The sequence below is a fragment of the Pteropus alecto genome, unplaced genomic scaffold (genome assembly GCF_000325575.1).
Source record: "Pteropus alecto unplaced genomic scaffold, ASM32557v1 scaffold5, whole genome shotgun sequence".
Taxonomy (NCBI): domain Eukaryota; kingdom Metazoa; phylum Chordata; class Mammalia; order Chiroptera; family Pteropodidae; genus Pteropus; species Pteropus alecto.
In genome coordinates, this window is record NW_006441953.1 from 25128024 (window position 1) to 25152937 (window position 24914).

The window sequence follows — 24914 nt, forward strand, 5'->3', positions numbered from 1 at the left end:
AGCGCAGGCACCCGCCGCGGGCGCCGCGGATTCCGCGAGCCGCCCCTCTCCCCCGCTCCGCCCCCACCGCCTTTTCTTTTGTGTCCCGCAGCCCGGGAGAGGCTCCTGCCGCGGTGGGAGAGAGTGGGGGTGGGGGGACAGCCTGGCCGCCCCTTGGAGCAGAAAGTCGAGGAAGCCGGCGCCCCACGCTTCGCTTCCTGCAGCAACAGGTTGCGCCTGCGGGCTGCAGAGGCTGCTGGCTTTGCAACTGCTCGTCTGGAGCAAGGTTTTCCCGGGGCCCTGTGGGCAGAGGCTGAACTTGTTAAGATAAGGCGTGTGACTGGGGGCCTTGTACGTACCTCTCCCGCCTCCACCCCGCACGCCGCACCCCAACATAGACCCACTGGAGAGGCAAACAACTGCAGTTCATGTTAGGTTGAACCATGTGAAACTGCCGTTTTTGTGGCTCAAGACTTGCCTATGGGCAACTTCCTATGATTCGTCTTGCGTGAAGGTATTACTGATTTTTCTTTTTTCACTCGCATGTGGGTTTCCTCTTTCAATACTCTCGGAGCTGCCCTGTTCTGTCAGGGTGACAGTATCGGTGTTCTCCATGGGCAGTTCGAACCCTTCATGGACTGCCAGCCGTGTGCTGGGCGCTGCCCCTGCCCCATCTCTAACCGTCCAACGCTATTCCAAACCCCATTTTAGAGATGAGCCAAGGAAAGCGTGGGGAAGGTATGCAGCGGCTCTCTAACAGGTGGGGCTAGAGAGAACCCGGCCCCGCCGTCTCTTCGGCAATGCCCTTGAGTTTTGTTTTGCTTTCTTAGTGTGTCCCATGTTTTCATGAACTTCCTTAGGAGTCCACGCTGGACTGTTTCTGTGCCTCTAGAACAGTGACGCAAACAACTGCATCGGGGGACAGGTTGAAAATAATAAAACTTTAAACCAAATACTGTTTTGTTAGTGCTGTTTAAAATATGAAAGAAATAGATTTTGCAGGAGGTGGGGGGGGTCAAGAGCTGCCTCTGAGATTTGTTAAAGGTCAGGATGCTTCATTACAAATGACAGAAGCCAACTCTGGGTAATTTTAGGAGAAAAAGGACTGGGTACTGGTGGCTTAGAGAAGTGACAGGAAGGCTGGCTATCCACGCCCAGAAGCCCAGGGGAGGGCAACTCAAGACGTGTAACGGGCCCCCTGATTGGTGTGTGGCCATGGCTGCCACCACGAGACTCTGGATGCGGCTGCTGACACGGCTCCCGTCTCTGCAAGAATGAATTAGAAGCAGCCTCTGCCTGAGTGTGTGTGTCTCCACGCACAAGCCCAGGAGCAAGCATCTGATTGGCTGAGCTAGAGTCACCCTCCAAGGGCACAGTTTGGGCACCTCAGCTGGCCTCACAATGAGAGGCAGGGCTGTCACCCACAGAGTCACAAAGGCGGGCTCAGAACTTGGGCAGCTCCCATCACGCCCCGCCACAAACCCCGGATGACAAACGTCCAGTACGAAGCTCCTCTTAAAAGAAGTTCCACCAAAAGAAGAGAAGAAGCGAAGCTGGATGGTCACCATGTTTGCTTTTAAGCCAGGATTCGTGGGAGTGCCGAGCTCTGGGCTCCAGGCTCCGAGTCATGCGAGGTATTTGCTTCACATTCACGTTCTCGGGCCCCCTTCCCCAGTTTGAAATCAGTGCATTTGAAATAGGAACCGGGAATCTACGCCCCCAGAAACCAGAAACATGGTGACATGACTCTACTGATTAGTCTGGCGACTGTATAAGGAGATAGCCCCTGAGGGAGCAGTTTCCCAAACCTGCAAAGTTGAGGGGCCCGGCAGAAAGCGAGGCCCCCAGACGGGTAGACCTGTGGGTGGGAGGAAGCAGCTCGGAGCAGACCGGCACCTCTCTGCCAGAGACCACAGCACTGCGCCTACACAAATGCTTGATATGATTTCAAAACAGGTAAAAATGACAGTTTTGTCAGTCCACCCTCCGCCCTCCATCGTTTGGTTTCAGCAGCCCGTACTGAGTGCCTACTGTGCGCCTGACTCTGGGGGCACAGAGGTAAGTCAGGGGCCCCACACAGCAGGTGGGCTGCTAGGTCCGTCCAGTGCACTATGAGAAGGGCGATTCGGGAGGCTTTGCCTTAGTTCTTGTGTCCTGCGGTCCGGTTTGGGAAGCCTGAGATGTCGTTGGGATGTGTCGTGAATGAGCCAGGTGGCAGCTCAGGAACGGTGCTATTTCTCAAACTTCAGGATGTCTTAAGGATCAGTCACCAGGGGAGTGTGTTAAAAATGCATACTGGAGGCGGGGAAAATGGCGTAGATGATAGAGGCTCTGTTCATCCCTCTGGCCACCAAATCAAAGTTGTGACGGAGACGAGGAGCAGCAGCAACAAAAAATCTCCTGGGATCTAGAAGAACAAGCCACACAACTAAGGAGAAATCCAAAGAATGGCAGAAGGTAGGACAGGGTGAGGACTCAGGCCTGCCCGGTCTGAGCAGCTGAGTGAGACAGAGGCTGCAGCGGCAGCCTCCTCTTAAAGGGGCCGCGTCCGCGAGCGGATTTTTGGTGATGGACCTGCTTGCTCTGAGCACCAGTACCGATTCAGCTGCGCACAGGGAGCCCCAGGGACTTACAAGGAGACATTGCCAGAGCGAGGGCCGAGGCGAGACTCGCTCTGTACAGAAGTGCGGGCGGTATCCATTGTTTCCTGTTGAGCCCTGCCCCCTCCTAGTGCGTGGACACAGTGCCGCCATAGCCATGAGGCCATCAAACTGGAAAACAGAGGTCTCTCTGCCCAGAGGATTCCCTGAAACCCCTCCTCCCCCAACTCGCGGCCCCACCCAAGCCACATCCAGGTGTATCCTCAGCGAATCAGGTGCTCCTTGCTGAGACTCACACTGGTGGCAGCTGGCCTCGGTTTTTGGTGTGGCCCTCTGAGGCAACTCTAAGCACAGCATCTGTGGATTGTTCACTGAATCTTAACAGGTGGCCCCGGAGGGCTAGAGGCTTGGGCTAAGTGTGCCCTGCAGCTGAACCCCTCTCAGGACTGTGCCACTGGACACCTACTTCACAAATCCACACTAATAAGACCGGGAGACTTAGGAGCTTTGCTTAGTACATAGAAACAGACGCGGAAAGGCAGCCAAAATGGGAAGACGAAGAAGCAGAAACCGTATGAGAGAACGGAACAGAGATCCAGGTATAATGGAGTCAGGCAATCTAACAGATGCAGAGTTCAAAACACTGGTTACAAAGATGCTCAATGAACTTTTAGGAGGTGTAGATAAATTCAGTGAGAACTTCATAAAAAACGTAAAAATGGAAATGGAAATTATAGAAGGGAACCAGTCTGAAATGAAGAGCACATTATCTGAGATGAGAAGCATATTAAATGGAATAAACAAAGGCATAAACAAAAAAAGAAAAGAATCAAATCCCTATCTAGAGGATGAGAAAGACAAGGACACATCAGAATAGCAAGAGATAAGATGCCAAGACTATAAAAATAATTTAAAGAGAATATCGGACACTATTAAAGGTCAAAATATCTGCGTCATCCGGGTGCCTGAGGGAAAACAAGATGTTGAACAGCTGTTTGAAGAAGTAATGACGGAAAACTTCCCTACCTGGTAAAGGAAATGGACATAAAACCCCAGCAAGCTTGACATACAACCCCAGGAAGTTCAGAGAGATCCCAAATAAGATGATTCTAAAGAGGCCCATGCCAAGACACATCATAAGTAAAATGCCAAAGGTTAAAGACAAAGAGTAAGTCTTAAAAGCAGCAAGAGAAAAGCAGTTAGTTACCTACAAGGGTGTTCCCATAAGACTGTCAGCTAATTTCTCAACAGAAACTTTGCAGGCCAGAAGGATTTGGCACAAAATATTCAGAGTGGTTAAAAGTAAGAGGCTACAACCAAGATTAGTCTATCCAGCAAAGCAATTATTCAGAATCACAGGACAGGTAAAGAGCTTCCCAGACAAGAAAAAGCTAAAGGAGTTCATCATTACCAAGCCAGTAGTATGGGAAATGTTTGAGGGACTTTATTAAGAAAAATAAAAAAGAAAAAAAGATTAAAAATATGAATAATAAATGGCAATAACTACAAATCTAGCAATAATTGCTTTAAATGTAAGTGAATAGGGTAGATGAATGGATAAGAAAACAAGACCCCTACATGTGGCCTATAAGAGGCTCGCTTCAGTTTAAGAGACACACAGACTAAAGGGAGGGGGATGGAAAAACATATTGCTTTGATGGACCCAGAAGATATTTAAGTCAGAGAAAGATAAACTCTGTATGATTTCACTTATATGTGGAATCTAAGGAATAAAAAGAACAAACTGATCAAAAACAGACTCACAGACATAGTGGACAGTTTGGTGATGGACAGAGGGGAAAGGGGTTTGTGGGGCTGGGAGAATGGGGTGAAGGGCTAAAGAAGTACAAATTAGTAGCCGATGGATGGTCACGGGGATGGGGAGCACGGCAGAGGGAATGCAGTCAGCATTAATACGTCGGCTAGGTGGAGGGTCAGGGGAGGGAGGGAGCAATTGGGGGGATCGTTTTATGAACTATATAGATGTCTAACCAATGAACTGTATACTCGAAACTAATTAAAATAAATAAATGCTTTAAAAAGCAGATTAATCGGCCTCACCTCTAGCAATTAGGTTCGATAATCCGCGTGTTAAATAAACGCCTCATGCTAGGCCGATGCAGCTGTTGGCCCATGAGCGTTTTCTGGGTTCTGTGCTGCCGGTACGTGAGCTGCTCGCTCCCCGTGTGCGGTTTCGTAAGTGGCGCCCAGACCTTCCGTTTTGGCACAGTCAATGAAAAACCGAGATGAAAAACTCTTGCTTTTTGACCTGACTTTTATCAATTGTCTCACTAGTAAAATCTAGTGAGATTTTAATGTTCTCTTAAAATTTACGCTGAATTTCAAGAGGGACAACACTGTGGAGCAGGATGTAAAGACATCTGTCTGGCCCTGGGGCTCCAGGTGCTAACTCAGCTGACACCTCTCCCTTCACAGAGGTGAGAAGTAGCATCTCGTTTGGGATTTCCCCTCCCCTGCTGTTTCACGGAGTGAGTTTGAAAGGCTATTTATTCATAGCTCTCCCAAGGGCGCTCTGCCACATCTCTCCTGCTTTCTCTCTGTCCCTGGCTGAGGCGTGGTGGCATTAGCGGGAAGTCGGCCTTTCTTAGTAGCTGAGACTTTAATCCTTCCAGCTGCTGTGCTCCCTGCCTGTCCTTAGCAGAAAACAGGACAAGATGCCGTGTGGTGTGCATGCGTACGCGTGTGTATATACATACATAATGACGCGTGTGTGCATACCTGCCTCCTGCTCAGAGCAGCCCTGTCCTACCTGCATGCATCTGTCCTTCCATGCTTTCCCCCTACCCTGTGCAGCCCGGAGACCTGCAGAGAGGGCTTCGTAAGAGCTGACAGGCTTTGTTTTCTTCCTATTTGTTCTCTACGGAAGTGACCTGCAGACGGAGCAGAGCACTGGTTCCCTGTGAGAACCAGTGAAGAGCTGGAGCACTTCAGAGCCCGAGGCCAGTCGTTCGCAGCAGCTGTGCCTGGCAGGGACATTGAATCTGGGAACAGTTACCAGGGGCCTGGTGTGTCTATGGGTGAGACCTAGAGCCGACACAGAAGCTTGGGGTTAGTGAGGTTGGTACTGGGAGCCACTGGGGAATCTAAAAAAAAAACAACCAAAAAACCAAAAAAACCATAATTTGAAAAAGGGAGAGTTTCGGGTCATTCTCTTGTTAGCTGTGCCCTCTCGTACAGTATGTCACTGAAGTGGAGAGGACTTAGCAGACGAGGCCACATGTAAGGGAATTCAATGTGAATTCACATCTTCTTCATTCAAATAGCCCATGAAGTCCTCCCTCCTCCTTTGACTTGGAGGAAAGTAGGCAGTGGGGTCCACCGCCCTCTTGTACAGTGTGTCACTTTTTTGACGGTCCCTCTCCCCGAATCTCGCGGTGTGTGTTTCGGGAGCACCCATGTCCTTATTTTGAAAGTTGTCGTGTGTCTACTGTATAAGTAAAATCCGGTATCCCTCGATGCCAGCACAGACGGGACGAGCAGAGCACCTCAGTCCCTCTGGGAGGCCCTGTTTCGGCTCACGTAGCCTCGTGTGCCGGCCTGAGCGAGTCAGCTATTTTGGCTTATTTGCTTTTATACTCAGCAGCACTTACGGAGCCCCGACCGTGTGCCCTGCCTGTGTTCAGTTCTGGGGAACAGGGTGGAAGAACAGGGTGCACATTGAGCATTCTCAGGGGACGCTGGACTGGTAGCTCCTTTTAGGATTCCTGTTTCTCCCTCTCCCCAGGGCTAAGTGAGAGCCCCCCTCTGCCCTGCCTTTCATCGCCTGGACCCCTAGTTGTCCAGGTGGTTGGTTACCTGGGGCGAAGGTTTCCATCACGGCTACCTTGTGAGCATGTGAGAAAGACAGATTCCAGTGTGACCTGATCCTTAAAGAGTTTGATCCGTGCCCTGGAGGCCATGCTCTTCTAAGTTTGACTTGCAGATGAGGGGAGGGGGCATGTTTGAAATGAGATCAGTAAGCAAATGGGTAGAACAAAGGCAGAGTAGGATACAGCTCCAGAGACAGGGGCAGCCACACAAACGAGGGGAAAAGGAAACCTGCCATCTCTCTGTCGCTGGGCACGTCTGAGCCTCTGCCCAGAGCCTGACGGGGTTCCGCACAGAGAGTGGCCTGGTGTCTCCAGCGTGGACTCTGGAGGCAAATGGCTGGGTGCCGAGTCTGGCCTCATCATTAATCAGCTGGGACCTCGAGCAAGCCTCCGAAATCCTCTCTGCGTCGCTTTTTTCATGGGATAATGCCTCAGACAAGGTCCCGCCTGTAAAACAGGTACAACGCCGTCTGGAATATAGTAAGCGCTCAATAAATGTTGGTTTCCAAGACCGCGCAGCCGTCTCTGTACCAGCCGGTGTTTCCTGAACCGGTAAGAGTCCGCGTTCTGAGTGTGGCCCCATGTGGAGGGGATCGTCTCTCTCTCTCACGTCCCTGGGGCTCCAGGCAGCCTGAGTGCTTGCTTCCCCGCCCCCCATCGGCTTAGGCTGCAGGGCTTGCTCTGACGCTTTGCAGCCTCCCGGGGACAGCTCCTGGTGCAGGCAGCCTGCTGTGTTAGTGACCGCTTGCATCTTCTCTCCCCGCCAGGCATGCTGCCTTGAGCCGCTGACCCCGCTGGAGACCCTGCATGCCAGCCTGGCCTGAAAACGGAGGACTCCACAGACCCGGTCCTCCCCACACCTCTTCTGCACAGAAGCAAACCCTCCTGACTTAGCCACGGCTTCCAGAACCTCTGAGACGGGAGGCCCCCAGGTTTACCTCATGTTTGGGGCATCTTGCTAGCTATGGCCCTGATCCTAGGCTTCTTGCTGCTGCTGGGGCTGGGCGGGAATACCATTTCAGAGGAGCCGCTGTCATCCAAAAGGACTACTTCTGATGTTCTGGAGTTTAAACTCCGGGAAGTGAAGTATGAGACCGAAGACTCTTATAAACTTGGACCCATTGGCATTCTCTTTCAAGTAGTGCACGTCTTTCTCCACGTGGTGCAGCCCAATGCTTTCCCCGAGGGTAAGTGCCAACCGCGGGAAAAGATAGAGTTTGCCTCCAGACACGCTCACGGGCACACGCGCAACATTGTCTGTTAATGACAACACGGTCAGTGCAGAGGATAGTCAGTATTCTAAAGTATGAGGGTCAAAGCGATTGAATTGCACCAGAGCAGAACGTCTTTAGATAGAAGTTAAGAAAACTCGTACCGGATTAAACAGGTTGTCAGAAATGTGACTGTAAGAAATGAAATCAAACTATGTTGCGATGTCGGTTTTTCTAATTCTTTATCCTCCTCTCCCTCCCTCCTTTTTTTTTTTTTTTTAAGCTAGAGCCATACATTTATTCTCAAGTGCATACCAAAGATAAAAATTAGGGTAAAAATGCAAATTCTCTCTGTCGTCCAAATAAGAAGTTAATCATTGCCTCCGGGCTTCAGAATTTAACTCTCCTCCACCCCCTGCAAAGTGCAGTTTTCACATTGCTTAGGGCAAGGACAAGCCTGACCAAACTGACTTGCAGGTCTTTTCAATAACTGGTCTTTTCAGTCCCCAGTGTCTGTGAGGAAAGGGGAGACGGCCGTTTGTCAGAACCTCCGTGCTGTTATTCTTCCTGCGTTCGACTCCTGACTTGGCTTTTATGCCATTGTTTATCCCCTCTTCTGTACTTGGATCCCTCGGGGTGTGTGTTTCCAGGAACAAGAGTGTGTAAGTGAACATGGTTTGTGAGAAGTGTCTGCGACTAGGGTTTGGCGGTCTAAATTTGTACTGGTTTAACGTTAGAGCTATCCTCAGCTTGTTCTTTAAACTACAAAGACTGAGCGCTATGACGATTACTAACGATTATAAAATTCGTGGCCATCTGTATTATCTTCCATAGCTGCTCAGCTATTGTTAATAAGAGGTGTGTGTGTGTGTGTGTGTGTGTGTGTGTGTGAGAGAGAGAGAGAGAGAGAGAGAGAAAGAGAGAATTCAGTGGACTTCAGCATTTGTTTATATTATGGGCAGTTTATACGTTTTCATCAAAATATATTTATATTGAAGTTTTTTATATTCATTTGTCTGAGGTTAAGCAATTGAAACAGTTTGAAGTGTAGTTCTCAATTTTTTGTGAAGTTTAAATTTTCATTTCATGAAATAAATCACTCTGGGCCCTATTGTCATTGAAGAAAATCCTGAAAACTACTGCTTTTTTCAAAGACTAAATTTGGAACTCCAAGAGACAGAAATAGAAAGTAAGCTCTTTTATTTACATTGAATATAAATTCAGTTTTCAATAGATACCTCTTTGTTTATTTGTGGTCTTGATACAAATATTATTGAATAAACAAATACCTACTAGTATTTCTACTTGCTTTTTTTTTTTTTGGTAAAACATAGAATTCAGTTGTTTAATATGAATTTACAGTGACTTCTTCAAAAACTTTGTGAGGCATCCAGGTGTCAATCTAAGGCATTTCATGTAATTAGTTAATCCTATAATCTCTTTCCATATGGTGTTTTATTTCTCTTTCTCTGGATTTCAGAGGAAGGCATCCTCAGACTCATTATATAAGGGAAAGTAGTATTTTAAAAAGTTTTCATTCAAATGGTCAGGTTAAAAGATATCTTGCTCCCAGTGCATTCTAAGATGCTGAACTCCAGCATCATTATTAGTCTAGAAGGAGATGTCAGCAGAATTTAAACCCTAACGTAACCTGAGGGAATTAGCCTTGCATGTCCCTTGACCTTATTCAATACTTATTACCTAAGAGAAAGAAATTCTCAAAAGTTTCAGCAGCAGGCCACAGCAGACCAGCACTATCCCTTTTGAAATACAATTGTTAGGTTGCTTAAAAAATATAATATTGAATTTAGCGGGTGACATCTTAGGGTGTTGTTTTCTTCCACCATCCTATTATTTATATTCTTTCACCCAAAGTAACCATAAGGTGCTTTGCAACATAAAGGAAACATAGGAGATAAGCATGGTTTTTCCATTTGAGGCCAGTGCCTTTCATGAGCATCAAATCATAGGTCGGTGTCTGCACAATTAAAGATGGGGCGGGGGGTGGAGAGAGAGAGAGAGAGAGAGAGAGGAGGAGGGAGAGAGAGATGGATTCCTTAACTAAATTAATGCATTAACCCAAACAGAAGACTTTAGGACGAGTCTTCCCTGGAGTAACACAGGGTATATCTTCCATTTGGAAGACTAGAAGTGTTTTGAACGCAAAGTCTCAGTGCCATCAGACTGGGGGGTTTTCCACTTTTGCATCCTGTGTTCAGTTAAAATGGTATACCGAAGTTTTTTCTGCACTTGGAACTCGCTAAAGAGAAGCACATGTTGTATCCTTATAAATACAAGATGGAAAGGTCTCGTTTAGCTGGGACTTGAGACAAAGGCCTAACCTAACTTCCTGGGAGAAGAAAAAATTAGCTTAGAAAAGACCAGGGAGACAATCGGCTGTGACAGAATGTGCTCTAGAGCCTGGTGTGGGTGTTTCATAAAGACCCACCCTGGTCTGAAGCTGCAAGGGTGATACAGTGTCTGGGGGCCTAGGATCGCCGGGAAGAGAGTGATGGCTTCCATTTGGGGGGAGTCATTTGTCCATTCATTCGGTTTAGGAAGGGCGTTGATGGCAAGACAACCGGAGGGAATCGAGGAGAGGGTCTTCTGGGCAGAGGGAACAGCATGTCTAGAGAGTGGAGGAGATGGTGGTCCCCTGTGGCCCCCTGAGGTGGGTGTTCGTGGGAGAACACTGCCAAAGTCGGGGAAGCAGAGCTGGAGGACCCTGACTGACCATTTTGCAGAGGGAAGGAAGCTCAGGCGGTACGAGCAGAGGTTTCATTCACTTAATGAGCATTTACTGAAAGCCTCTGCCTTGTGTGGTGCACCTTGCTGGTGCGGTGAGCCAGGATGGAAACAGAATTGGGTTTTGGGAAAAGAATCTGGCAGTAGCCGGTAGGATAGGTCACGGGCCTGGAGGCTCCTGCAGTGGTCCAGAGGGAGGTGGAAACGAACGAACTTGGAACGAGACAATGGTAATGGGCAAGGTGGAGGCAGGATCTGTTTTACATCCGAAGGACTTGGTTCAAGTCTTAGCTTTTGCCTATTATGTACTTGGCGATTTGGCCAAATCGTTTAATTTTCAGAGCCTCTGTTCTTGTAGTTATAATATGATTATAATCATAACATACTTTATAGCTTTTATCTGTGAGGCTTAAATGAGACAATGCGTGGAAAGCCAATGTTTAAAACCATGCCCGAAAGGCACAGAGAAAAATCTTCAGTAAATGTGGCTGCTATTGATATTATTTGAGAAGAAGAATTGGCCAGCTTTCGTGCCAAGAATGGTGTCAAGAGGGGACGCGGGGAAAAGGAGGTGTCTCCGGGAGGGATGGTTAAAATGTCCTCGCTGCTGCTCCCTGGAGAACATTCCACATGCAACTGCCTCATAAGAGGCTGTTCCATTACTTTGGAAGTGAAGTGGGCTGCGTCTCCCGGCAAGCCCCACATAGCAGGACTGGGTCCAGAAGCACAGGGCTCGGGTGTAATGCCAGCGTTCTGAGCCGTCTTTCCTCCTCCACCAGAATATCTGCATCTCATGAGCTCTCGCGTTTCTCCGCCTCTTCCTATTCCCCTGCCGTCCCGAGTACCTGTTGTAAGGGATACTTTGCTAAGTGTTAGCTCTTTGGATCTCCCAGCACCTTTGAGAGGGAGATGATGGCGGCGGTTGGTGGTCTTATTTCTATTTGTTGTTTCCCCCTTTACAGATTGGAACACTAAGTCAGACAAGATTACATGTTCAAGGTCACAACTAGCCAGTGGCAGATTGAGAACCTGTCTCTAGGACTGGCTGTCTCTCTTATATTACACAGCTTGGTTTTTTCTCTCCTGAGCTTACTTTGTAGATAATTTATTTCCCTTATAGTGCTTTCAAAATGACTATGGGTTACTACGAAAATAGTAACTTTTGCAGCATTAAAAGTGTGCATGGCAGAGTATTACCTGGTCTGGATGGTACACAGTATCTTTTTGAGTCTGAGGTATCTGTGTTGCATGTGGTAGAGATCATGACCCAGATCAGAGTCATCCTAACAGAAGAAGCAAAAAAAAAAAAGTCTCTTCTGCTTTTATTTTTATAGAAATTCTCTTAGATTATCCTCTTCTCTGTTGTGGTATGTTTTTAAATTAGATATTAGGATGCTTGACCCGCTTCTAACAGCGTTGGAAGCTAATCTGGTTTGCCCCTTGGGTTTGGTGGGTGCAGGAGAGAAGAGTTAGTAACGTGGGGAAAAGGAATTTGGGGTGCCATCGGGATGTTCCATCTTGCAGGCGTTCCCTCTGGTGCAGCTAACAGAAACCTATTAGCTAAGGCAATGAAAAAACAAAAGACTTCTCATCAGAACTCTAGGTTATCTGAGGGGTTGGCCACCAGGGTCTGGACCTTGCTCCCTGCAGCCTGCACCTTGCACTTGGCTCCTGTCTGCACAGAACCCCATTGTTCCTCCTCCTAGCTCTGCCCGCCCCGCACCCCGGCACCTCCGCTCCTGCCGTCTTCGGGGTGGAGAACCAGGCTGCCGGCGTTATAGGTTGTGGTCCGGTTCCCTAGAGAGCGGCTGGGCATTCTTTCTCTTTCAGGGCGCAGTCCCAACTCCAGTCCTGCCTGGGCCAGTCACCAAACATGGGCCCATTGAGTCACGGGCCAGGGTCACGACCTGTGGGCCTGACGCTGCGGGTCCACGTCTGTCCACATGGCATCGCAAGCAGGGAGGGGGGTTTCCAGGGAAAAGGTGGCCGGGCAGACAGCCCGATAAGTGTGTCTGTGCCAATGTCCACGTCGAATGAGGATGTGATGTCGTGTCCAACGCCGGCGTGTTCTTAGTTCGAACAAAGCCAGCACTGTTCTTCAGATCATGTAACTGATGCTGACAATGGGCCTGGCCATATAAGGTCATGGAGGGAAATAACTAGCATCTACTGTTCCTCTCTCCCAGGTGTCACTCACACGGGGCAGGCCACGACTAGCATCTCTTTTTCATCCTAATGGCTATAACAGCAAACATGTTATACAACAGCTATTATGTGCTCGTGTGCAAGGATTTGAGCAGCTTACCCTGTGTGGGCTGGGTGCTATTATTCTCATTTTATAGGAGAGGAAGCGCAGGCTCAAAGGGCCAGCTGACCTGGCCGGGCTGGTCAGTGGCAGAGGCAGGGTGTGAGTCCAGGCAGGCTGGCTTTAGGGTCCAGGCTCACAATTGCTGCTTTTATTTTGCTAGTAAGAAAAGTGAGACTCAGGGTGGTTAAGGGACTGTTCCAAGGTCACACACACTGATGGCTAAGTAAGCGGCCAAGCTGGGGTTTGGCCCAGAGCCCCGTGGCACCCAAGCCTGGGCTCACCCCCAGTGTTCCACGCTCCTCCGTGGATATCTGCTGTACTGATCGTGTGTATAATCCAGCAACCCGTGAGTGCGGGGTGGGGTCAGCCGGCTGGTGAGGCGCACACGGATTGTAACGGGCACCTCCAATTCTCCGTGCTTGTCTTCCACTTCATGGTACAGTTTTTTCAGCTGACCGAAAAACTGGTCCTGTCAACTATATCCCCATAAGCTTGTCTACAAAGTCCTGCCGAAAAGCGCTTCTGTCTCTCTATAAGTGAACAATAGAGGCGGGCTGCGTACTTCTAGGAAGGGTGCACCTGACCCGCTCTGGAAAGACACAAGAAGAAAAGCTTCCTGTTCTCCTGGTCTCCAGCGATGACATCCTTTTAGGAGGCCTTCCGATACTGCAGGAAATGAGAGATTAAGTATAAATATAAGTGAAGGGAGTGACTGCCCGAGCAGCTGCTGGACGAAGCCAATGGTTATTAAACATCCCTTGTCCACTGGGGCCAAGTGGAATGGAAGTCCTAAAATTTGCACTTGGAGAAGCAGCTATAAAGTGTGGTCTGTGCAGGGCAGTGCTGGGTCATGACCACAGAGCAGGATGGACATTGCCGGGGGAGATGGCCCTAGGTGGGCCTGGCACACACCCTCTGCTTGGCTGGGGTCCAGATTCGGAAATGCGCCCAACACCTGAGCAGCAGAGGAGGGCTCGCATTCTGGAGCTGACGCCTGCGTCTGAATCCCGGCTCTGATGGTTACGAGCTCTGCAAGCTTGGGCAAGTTACTTAAACTTTCCATTCCTTAGTTTTCCTTCTGTAAAATGGAAATGACATTAATAGTACTTTTGGGGTCATCATAATACTTAAATACACTAGGTGGTTTAAAACAACAGAAATTTATCCTGTCATAGGACTGGGGGCCAGGAGTTCCAGGCTCAAGGTACTGACAAGGCCATGCTCACTCTGAAGGCCCTAGGGGACCATTCTTTCTTCTTCCAGCTTCTGGGCTCAGGTGGCCCCTGGCTTGTGACTGCATTACTCCAACCTCTGCCTGTCTTCACATGGCCACCGTCTGTGTGTCTGGCTCACATCTCCCTCTGCCTTTCTCTTGTAAGGACCCCTGTCACTGGATTTAGGGCCTTCCCTACATCCAGGATCATCTCAAAATCCTTAACTTAATCACATCTGCAAAGATCCTTTTCCCAAATAAGGTCATAGTCCCAGGGTCCCAGGGTCAGGACTTAAAGTCATCTTTTGGGGAGTCATCATTCACCCCACTATACTTACTACATAGTTCTTTAATCTTCCCCAACAGCTCAGAGATATTAAGTCATGTGCCCAAGGTCCTATTTCTGAAAAGCGATGGGACTAGACTAAAACCTGACTGTTAGATTCCAAGTGCGCACATTTCAATCAGTATAAATATGTAGTGACCTACTGAGCATAAAGCCCAGTATTGTTTGGCAGAAATGGCATCGTCTGCATTTCCCTGTTCTCAAAAGGCTGACGTTGAGTGAGGAGACCTCACCTCCACGGTGGGCTGTGATGCAGGGCAGGCTGGTCCATGCTCACTGCCAGGTGTGAAAGTTTGCTCACAGCTGTCCAGAGGAGAGATTAATCACGAGGGGGCAATCAAAGAGGGCTTCGTGGAGGAAGTCGCATTTGAACTGAGCCCTAAAGGTGTGGAAGCATTGAGGAAGCAGAGGAGCGTGTTCCAGGTAGCTCGTTCCAGGTGCACAAGGCAGAGGCCTGAGCGATGCAGGTTGAGACAGGGGCTCATGGATACAGCAGTCTGGCTGGAGCTGCACATTGGGGAGGTTGTCTGGCCATGAGCTGGGGAGGAGGTCAGAGACAGATGGGAGGCAGGCTCTGGAATGTCATGCCCACAGGTCTGCATGGAATTCCGCAGGCAGTGGAGTGTGGGCACCACTCAGTAAACGTACAGCCCTGACCAAAGCCACAGGAAGGAGGCCATGGGGATTATGCATTGTCTCCTGAGCCTGTTCCCGGAAATTCTCGATCCTACTCCAGGTGTGGCTGCTGGACCAACAGCATCAGCATCGCCTGGGAGCTTGTTAGAAATGCAGATACTTAAGTCCCACCCCGTATCTACTAAATCAGAATTTTTTTTTAATTCAAAAAATATTTAACATTTTATGTCGAAGAATCATATGCATGCAGAAGAACGTACCTAAACCTACAACTTGGTGACTTTTCGCAAACAGCACACACCTGTGTAACTAGCTCTCAGAACAAGTCCACAGAAGATTCTCTTATTTCCTTAGAACCTTCTATTACTGCTCTTTGGTTTCTGGCTTCTTTCGCTCAACATTTTATTTGTGAGATTTATCCATATTGTTGCCTGTAGTGTAAATATTCATTGCCCTTGTTGTATACTATTCTACCCCAGGAATATACTCTAATTTTTTTTATCCAGCTTTCCGGACTGGCATTTGAGAGGTTTTCAGTCAGGGCCTGTTTTAGTCAACTATAAAAAAAATACTATGGACTCTGCGGCTTATACGACAGACATTTATTTTTCACAGTCTTGCAGGCTGGAAGCCCAAGATCAAGGTGCCACCGGATTCGGTGTCTGGTGAGAGTCCTCTACTGGCTTGCAGATGGCTGCCTTCTTCCTTGGCAGACAGAGAGGGGGTGCACTCTGGTCTGTTTCTGGTTTTCCAGGAGTCCTAACCCCATCGTGGGGGACCCACCCTCATGATCTCATCTAAACCTAATTACCTCCCAAAGGCCCCACCTCCAAACGCCGCTGCTGGTGATCAGGCCTTCGGGATAGGCATTTGGTGGGGAGCACAAACATTCACTCGATAGTAGGACGATGAGGTATAGCGCTTCTACGAAGATTTTTATATATGTCCCTTGGTGACCATATATAACAACAAAATCCTTTAAAAAAATTCTTTTATTGTCCAGAATTTCAAATAGCTTCAAAAGTAGAAGTGTCTGAGGATCCCTTATTCACCCATCCTCAAGCTTCAGCAGCCTCGTTCTATTTCTGCCTCTACCTACTCCTTCGACTCAACCTCTACATTTTGAACTAAATCACAGTCTTTCTGTTAATTTCCTCTGTAAGGATTCTAGTACATGTCTCTAAAAATAAAGACAGAATACTATTAAGCTATAGGAAGTCAATAAGAGTTCTTCAATATAATCAACTATTCAGGAAGTGTTAAGATTTCTTGATTGTCTCATAAATGCAATTTTTTAAACGGTTTATTTGACTCAGGATCCACATAATGCCCACATGCTGCAATTAGTCGGTAAGTCTCTTTACGTCTCTTTTTAATGTATAGGATGCCCCTCCGTGTATTTTTTTCCCCTTGAAATTTATTCGTTGAAGAACCTCCTTTTCCTATAGCGCATCCCATAGGCCGAACTTTGCTGGTCGCATCATCGTGATATCCTTAACATGTTCCTTTGTGCTCTGCATTTCCTGTAAACTAGTACTTAAAAGATCAGATGCAGGTTCATTTGGGGGGCAAAAGCAATTTGTAGACGGTATTGTACATTTGCATCAAGCAGATGTACGTCTGGTTGTCTCTCTCCGTGATGTTAACAGTACTGATGATCACTGTTTGTATTTATTTATTCATAACGGGTCCAGTCCTTTCGAAATTGTTCGCAAACATGCTCTCGACGATATTGCAACTCTTAAGAAAACAATGGGGTACTCTGCATGTTTTGTAACTTGAATTTTTCCCTTAACATTACATTGTGAGCTTCTCTCCATGTCTGTTCCTAAGAGGGTGTTGACTGAAACAAAAAGGTTTTTAAAGCAAAGAACCTACAATATCCTTTCACTCACTGATCTTTTGATGTAGGGCCAAGGCTTAGGACTGTTTTTATTATGAGTTAATTGTTTGAAGTTTCACTGTTAGCGTTTCTGATATAAACAGCACCCAAAATTCATCCTCTCTCTTTTTGGTTCCTTTTGTTCATTTCTTTGAAGTGGAGCGAAACACTTGGAGCTCAGTGTTCTAGACTTGCAGTTTGTCATTTTCCCCCCAGACTCTTACAGTTCACCCACGTGTAATTTCATCTGACTGACTGGCTTTTATTAAGTCTTTACAGAACTTTCGACTTAGTTTTCAATGTGCGTTCTTTTTATGTTCCTATTTCCTCAGTTCGTGTAATATTTAATTACACATTTCACTCATTATACATAGAGGCAGAAAGAGCAAACACAGAGGCAGAAAGAGCAAACACAGTGTTATGAGTCATGTCTCTCCCAAACTTCATATGTTGAGGTCCTAATCCCCAGTACTACCGAATGTGACCTTATTTGTAGATAGGATTGTGGCTGATGCAGTTATTTAAGATGAGGTCATCCTGGAGGAGAGTGGGCCCCTAATCCATTATGACTAGTGTCCTTACAAAAGGGGAGATTTGGAGACCAATACAGACAGGGATGATGGCCATGAGAAGGTTGGAGTCATGCAGCCACAAGCCAAGGAACCTACCAGAAGCTAGCAGAGATCTGGAACAGATCCTGCCCTGAAGCCTTCAGAGAGAGCTTGTCCCTGTCGACACCGTGATCTTGGACTTCCACCTCCAGAACTCTAAGACCATACGTTCCTGTTGTTTAAGCCGCTCCACTTGTGGTCCCTTGTTACAACAGATCCAGCAAACTAACCCACCCCAGAAAGCAGATGAATGAACAGAGGACAAGTACGCAGGGCCAAGGGCGCCCTACCGAGGTGGTCCCCGTGCCTTGCGAGGGACGGTGTGCCACCATGTTTTCTGAGGGAAGGGACTTATGGCTGGGTAAGCTGCTCAGCTGGAAAGTGGGGTTTAGCTCCCCGAGTCTGTACTGTATGTACATGGATCCGTGCGTCAGTCTCATCACCCATTCGTTTAATTCATGGATTCAACTCTATGTGCCAAAGGGTAAAAAAAAGAGAGAGAGAAATCAATACTACCAATGGTTTTCTCCACCTTTCTGCCTGACTCTGCGCCCAACTCCTCACCAGACACCTCCTTCCGCTGCCGCCTGCCCTCGCTCACTGCTTCCCGGCAAACTTCTGTTTTTTCTTTACAACTCTCCTCTTATGATCCGTAACCTCGAAATCTGGTTCCTCTTCCCTCCTCGTCTTGTCTCTCCTATTTCTGTCTCATTCATACAATTTTACTTTTGCAGGTTTGACACCATCTTTTAATAGTTTGCAGTCGCGGATTATACACTTACTGACGCCAGCCACGCCTGCACTTCGGAGATCTTCGGAATTGCTGGCTTTCGTTTTAGTGTGTTTGAACTTTTAAGGAGGTTATACTCCCCCACGCCACCAAATTTCTTTCTCTGAGCAAAGGCTGACTATTTTGCTATCTGTACTTTCCTGAAATGCCGTCGAGTCACCGATATCACTGGGCTATCGAGCAGTTCTACCCTCAGGGCCTGCTGCTCTGCCTTTAAGTTTTCTTCTAGAGCTCATCCCTTTATTGTCAGGTTTTCCATTTTTCCCCCCTCTTTTTGTTCCTCTGTCGTCAGTTGTTAATGCATCCCTGCTTTCTTCCAACCCTAACGTTCCGCGCTACACACTTCACTTTACATGACTCTCTCGGTGAGTTGCAGTGGGCGGCTCCATTTTTTTTTCTGTAGAAATCAAAGTGCATGGACTTTGCGGTCCCTGTTTATATTTCAGAGACGTGAAACTTCACTTCCAAGATTATCATCTTTTACTCTCATGGCAAAATTCAAGTTTATAGTTTTTTAGCCAACAAGATCTCCAAACTTAACAATAATTAAAGATCTGTGAATAGTTCGAGGGCAAGGGACAGCTGTGATGTGAAGACCGCTTGTACGATTCACACCAAAGACGTCAGGGGCCCCTGGGGACACCGGACCTGGGAAAGAAGAGTTTTGAATTAAATCCGAATCATCAAATGAGTCCGTTTATAAACATCGCTTTCATGCTCAATATTTATTAAAATAATTAAAACTAAGTGTATTTTTACTTTTAAATTTAAAAGCGATATAGGTGCATAAAAGGCAAGTAACATTCAAAGGTAATGATGGCTAATGAGTGTTTTGTGTAGTCATTTATTCACTCGTTCATTCAGTGGGTACTCAGTGAGTGCTTTCTAAGTGCCAGGCTCTGTTCCAGGCTTTGGGAAATAGACATCCACAAAACGTTTCACACGCACACACACCACATGCACACACAACACAACACACACACAACATGCACACACACACCACACGCACACACAATACACACACACGCGCAACACTCACACACACATTTTTCTTTTTTTTGAAAGGAATTATTTAACACTCTCTTCTGCTCCTTGCTTCGAAAACTTAACGTGTCTGATAGATTATTCTAGATATCCATTTCATTTCTCTTTAATTTCACACAATGCAGAGAAGTGCAGAGAACAATTTCATAAAACATCCAGAGTGTATTTATTCTCCCAGAATGAACATGTAGTCAGAGCGTTTTCAATAAAAGAAAGAAAACATGTTGACAAAATTGGAATTATATACTACCCGATCCTATTCTCTCCCACCTCCCCTCCTCCCTTTCTCCTCAGAAACTATTACTCTCTCAATGCACGTGTGTCTGCACTCACTATGTATCAAGAGTGTATGTTTTGTGTGTGAGTATTGTTTTATGTCTGCTTTTTTTTTAAAAAAAAAAACTTACTGTTATGTTTTTGTTTTCTAGCCATATTGAAACCCATAGATTCTAACCATTAATTTGAGCTGCGCTCTGATGTCCCGTTGTGCGCGTAAACCACATTGTGTTCATCCCTTTCCCTAGCGATGGTTTTTAGGTCTTTTTCCTCGTTTTGGTAACTACTACTCAATGTTCCATTGATGAGACCATGCATTTCACTGTTATTGATAGATATTTGGGTTTCCAGCTTTTTGCTATTTTAAGCACTGCTACAGAGACCCATTCTTGAATGTATAGCTTTGAGTCCTTGTACAAGTAAAACCAACGGGAGGAATCCTAGAAAAAGAATTCTGTGGCAAATGGTACGTGCACTCAGAATTTTGGTTGATTTACCAAATTGTTCTCTAATTTGCTAACCAATTTGTACTGCCAGTATTAGGACATGGAAACGCTTGTTTTCCCACACTTTTTTAAACCCCGTTTATTAAGACTTTTATCATTGCCAATCAGACGATAATAGAAAAAAAAAATCATGTTTTCGTTCGTGTATCTTTAATCATGAGCGAGTCATACTCTTTTATCCATTTGTCTTCTTTATTTCAAAGAAACTTCCCGTTCTTGCCTTTGCTCATTTTTCATTCGAATTATTGATATGTTCCATTTTGGTCTGTTAAACAGTAGTATCTCACCAAATTTAAACTACTTAATTCCTGAGTAGATAATATATTTACAGCACTCTGAATCTGAAGGTAAGAAAGGATATGTAGTGCGAAGCTGTCTCATTCTCAGTCTCGGCTACGCAGCCGGCTTCTTCACAGGCAAACACAGTTCTCATGTTTCCAGGTTTTGCATGTGCATTTGTGTGTCAGTGTCTTTTCAGACACATTTTCTCCAAGCAAATATATGTATATGGTCTTTTCTCTACAAACGATGACATACTGTATATGTGACTTGGCACCTGGCTTTCTTTTTAAACAACCTGGTCGTTATTTTATCGTAGTACATAAAGAGCTTCCTCGTTCTATTTTTGTCGCTGCAAAGTAGTTTATTACTTATTAACTTCTTTGCACCATTTTGCTGTTATAAACAATGTGGTAGATAACTTTAGTTATTTCACAAATGTGCAAGTATGTGTGTGGGAAAAAGTCCTAGAAATAGAATCGCCAGGTCTATTTATAATTTTGTAGATTTGCACTTTTAACGGGTGTTACCTAGCTGTGTTCCGTCAAGGTTGCATCGATTTAATCCTGCAGTAGCAGTACAGAAATATCTCACTGAATTTTGTCCAGTATCTTCGGAGGTGGATATCATCTCTATATTACATTCGTGGACATAGAGGCTCAGAGAGAGGAGTTCACTGAGCCAGGGTCACACAGCTTGTGAGTGGACACGGCAGGAACGTGAACTCAAATCGGTCTGATTTCAGTATCTTTCTCTTTGCATTATGTTCATTGACTATGCTATTAATAGCACAATACTTTTTAGTGGGATTGAACAATGCGCCTCATAGAAAATGCTATGTAAGTCTAGAAAGATAAACAAGTAGAATAATTGTAAAGATTTGATATAAAGGTTAACTCCAGTTATTACTCAGTGGGTCCTAGATCATTTCCAAGGTGGCTTTCTGGATACCGTTACTGCTTGTTTTATAAGTAAGTCTTCCCCACTCTAATAGGAACGGGTTCCAGAATTAAGGGCTGGATGGCCTATACAGGCTCCTAATGTGCCTTTAAATGGAAAATTATGTTCATTTTGTTCCATCTATTATTCATAATTCTTCCATCTATACCTGGAAGTCTATTTAATGTTCTTTCTTATTAACTTTTTGGTTAAACTTTTGGTTATCTCGTTTTTATTCTTATTTCCTAATAAATTCATTTAAGTCTATCAAATTTCTTCTGAGAACAATTTCGGCTTTATCCTGTAGATTTTGAAATGCGGTGTTCTCATTTTTCATTTCTAATAGTTTATCATTTCAATTTTGATTTCCCCTTTTACCCAGTTTGGCTAATGTCAATTGAGTCGATTTCACCTTTTTGAGAAGGACTGAATGACAAAGACTAAATATAAGTCGTTATCATGTTTATTGAAAAATTTCATGTCTTCAGCTGTCTATTCTGCCACCCACCTGGGCTGTGTCCTGAGCCCCGCGAGCCGTGTACCCACGGGACTGCTAATGAGCCCCTCACGTGCCTCTCCTCCCTACTTCCTGAAACTGTGCAAGGACACATGTTCCTTCGGCGAGTGTTGGGATGTTGTTGAAACAGTTGTTGATTATGTTTCAGAATTTCCTTTTGGAGAGAGCACACGGACAAAAACCTACCCAGTCTTAAGTTTCTCCTGGACAATTGGCCTGAGCAATTCTAGGTGGCTTCTAGGGAACTTTAGAAACGTGGCTCCCCCGTTAAGCCACAGGCAGAGGTCTCTGGGGTGCCCCAGGCAGAGGTCTCTAAATAATTTAAAACTGGACATGTTCCACTCCTCCAGATGCGTGTGGGTGCAGGCTGTGGAGACAGAACCAGGGGTCGGTTCACATCCTCCTGTACAGTTTGAGGATTTTCACCTATGGCCCTGGGCTTGGCTTGCTTTTCTTTTTTCTTTCTTTTTTCACTGATGTTATGTTAATTTTATATATCATCTCGTTAACCTAGGTAGAACAGGAATAAAAATAAAAATCCTGAAGGCCAAATTTTTATTGAGTAGGATTAAAAAAAAAAAAAAAAAAAACCTAAATAATTTAAAACTGGAAGAGAGAAACGGAGAACACTCCGGGGCAGCAGTCTGGGTGAAAGCTGTCTCTTTAGCCTTGAGGGCAGAGGGGTGATTAGTTTACAGAAAGCAGCTTGAGACACAAGTCTTTTATTTAGTCATTCTGCTGGGAGGGACAGAATCACTGTTCAACCCTGGCAGCCAAAAGTTGGTGACATAACTGTTTATTCGTGTTTGATATTTCTTTAGCATTTGTAATCTCATACAGGAACCTATAAGTGTCTGAATTATCATTTTAAAATATTTTAATTTGATGGTGTCACTGATGCAATGGGACATGTTTATGAATTGAGAGGAAGGCTCTCTTTAAACCCGATTGAAAGTAAATAGCCTTGTATCCGGGGCAAGAGGAGGTTGTATATGTTTTAATATCCTCCTGGAAATTGGCTGACCCAGAAACTCAGCCTAATGAGATTTGGACAGCAAGCTTCTAAGAGTGTGATTGATTGTGACATGCTACGTTTAATATGGCCAAATCTACTATGGTGTAAAATGAATGGCTGCCCGGGATGTCTGTGCTGCAAGGAATTGCATTTCTTTAAAGAGCCATTCTAAACGTAACTTGTGCGATAGACATAAAGCCCAGTGAAAAATGAATAGCTACTCTGAAATTCAGTTAATAGCTGACTTCAGAAATGAGTGCTTCCCAAGTAAGTATTGCGTTGCAGTAATGGGGAGCAGACGCGTCTTCCCAAAGACCAGTTGGCTCGCAGGTACATCCAGATGTCCTACTGTGAGTGTGTATGTCAAATGTGTCCGCTTCTCTTGGTCAGGACTGTCCTCCCCGTAGCTGAGGCTGCCCATCGCAGTGACCTCTTAACTTCTACAGACAACGGGGAAGGGTAGACATAGAATCTCCTATAGATCGTGATAGTCACACCAGCTGGCCTCCCTGCTCTTCCTGAAGCATGCCACGTGATGTCCTGACTCAGACCCTTAGCATCTGACCGTTCTCTTTGCTTGGACCATTCTTCCGGCTGGTTTGTTTCTCATGTCACTCGGGTCTTTGCTCAGATGTCATCTGCTCAGAGAGATTGTCTCTGGCCACACTGTCTAATTTAAGACCCCTCTCCCCACCCCCTTACCTTACTTCATTTTTCTTTGTAGCATATATCTTGGTATTATAGTAAATATTTGTTTGTCTTGCTTATTAGACTCTAAACGTCTTGAGGGGTGGGACTGTATTTTGTTCGCCTCTTCAATACTGTGTCCCCAGAGCCCGGAACGGTGCCTAGAATGTAGCAAGTGCTCAATAAACATTTGTCGTGTGCATTAATGACACGCTCTCGTACCCCCCGCCTGCTCACTGTGCTGTGGTCACATTGGCCTTTCGGTTCTTAGGAACCGCCCCCGGCCCCGCGACCCCCCGACCCAGCTCCTTCCAGCGCATGCGCTGTGCTTCCCACCTCTGTTCTACTTCCTCTTAGCGGGCGGGCGTTTCCTTTGTATCTTCCAAATCTCTTCCCATGTTTGCTTCCTCAGATGGTGGCCTTCGCTGACCAAATGTAGCAAGCTGCCTCCTCGCATTTTCATCTCCAGCTCAGCACCCCCTGATCGCACTCTCAGAGCCCCCCTCAGCTTCGCTTTGTCAGCACCCGCAGTCTGGCCCTCATCCCCACTGTGATTCTCTTCGGCCAAATCCCAAATCCGCTTGCACCGTGTTCTGGTGATTCTATTGTCTCATCTCCATGCCGGAGCAACTGACCGCTCCTCCTGGCCTCCCTTTAAATATGTATTCATGGATCTCCAGGACATTCACAGTCCTGGCGGTTCTGACCCGTTTTTCTCAATAAATCCCCTTTCCCACTTCTTACCTACATACTTTATCTTCTCAGATTTCTACCCTGAATCCTCCTCCACCAGCCAGCAACCTCATACTTCACAGAGCGAACGGATGGGACCACACGGAAACTGACTCATACCTCCCTATTTTGATTTACGGTTTTTCACTAGGGTTATTCATGCATTTAAAATTCCTTTCTCTGGGTAGAGTCATTAACCAAAAGATAAGATCGTTTTCAATGGTTTTAAAAGAATTATCAACTTACTAGAAGGTCTTGTAATGGTTTATGCCACCACTAGTAATGTGTTGGGGATTTTAAAAAATGCATTAATTGCAAGGAACATAACATCTCGTTATCTTAACATATATTTTTGATTACTAGTGAGTTTGTTTTCCCATCTGTTTCCTTGTTGAGGAGCCTGTGAAACAGCTTTTGCCTAGTTATGTAGCGGAGTCTTAGTTCATTTAATATTGATTCTGTGACATCAGCTTTTTACACAGAGACCCTTGGCTGACCTGTTTACTGTGAATTGACATTAGGCCATTTTGTTTTAGGGCAATTGTCATTTAGGGAAGATCGTCTGGTCAGAAATAGCCATTCCATTTTATACCTCCATTTTATAGATTTCGTAGAACACCAAGGCCCAGAAATAGGAAGCTGCTCATTCAAGACCATACAGCCAAATGAGAGCTGGTAGGAATGGAACCAGGAAAAAGGAAGAGAAGGTAGGTGCTCCCTGGGAGCTTTCTCAGCACTCAGGGAGGCCTCCTTTGTTGTTCGAAATTG

The 24914-nt window shown here is 46.1% G+C and overlaps 1 protein-coding gene across 11 annotated transcripts in view; it reads left to right on the top strand.

Moving 5' to 3' along the window:
- Positions 1 to 24914, top strand: part of PROM1 (prominin 1) — an 87173-nt gene that overhangs the window by 1457 nt on the left and 60802 nt on the right. For 6 of the 11 annotated variants that reach the window (XM_006918980.3, XM_015594949.2, XM_015594951.2 and 3 more), the window contains exon 2: positions 7177 to 7596. The exons of 1 other annotated variant lie outside the window; for it this stretch is intronic. In XM_006918980.3, the coding sequence (XP_006919042.1) occupies positions 7374 to 7596 (223 nt within the window). In that variant the 5' untranslated portion in view covers positions 7177 to 7373. Of the gene's footprint in view, positions 1 to 136; positions 494 to 7176; positions 7597 to 8046; positions 8283 to 24796; positions 24854 to 24914 lie in introns of those variants that run through there. 4 more of the 11 variants (XM_015594946.2, XM_015594955.2, XM_015594956.2 and 1 more) reach the window with 4 other exon arrangements.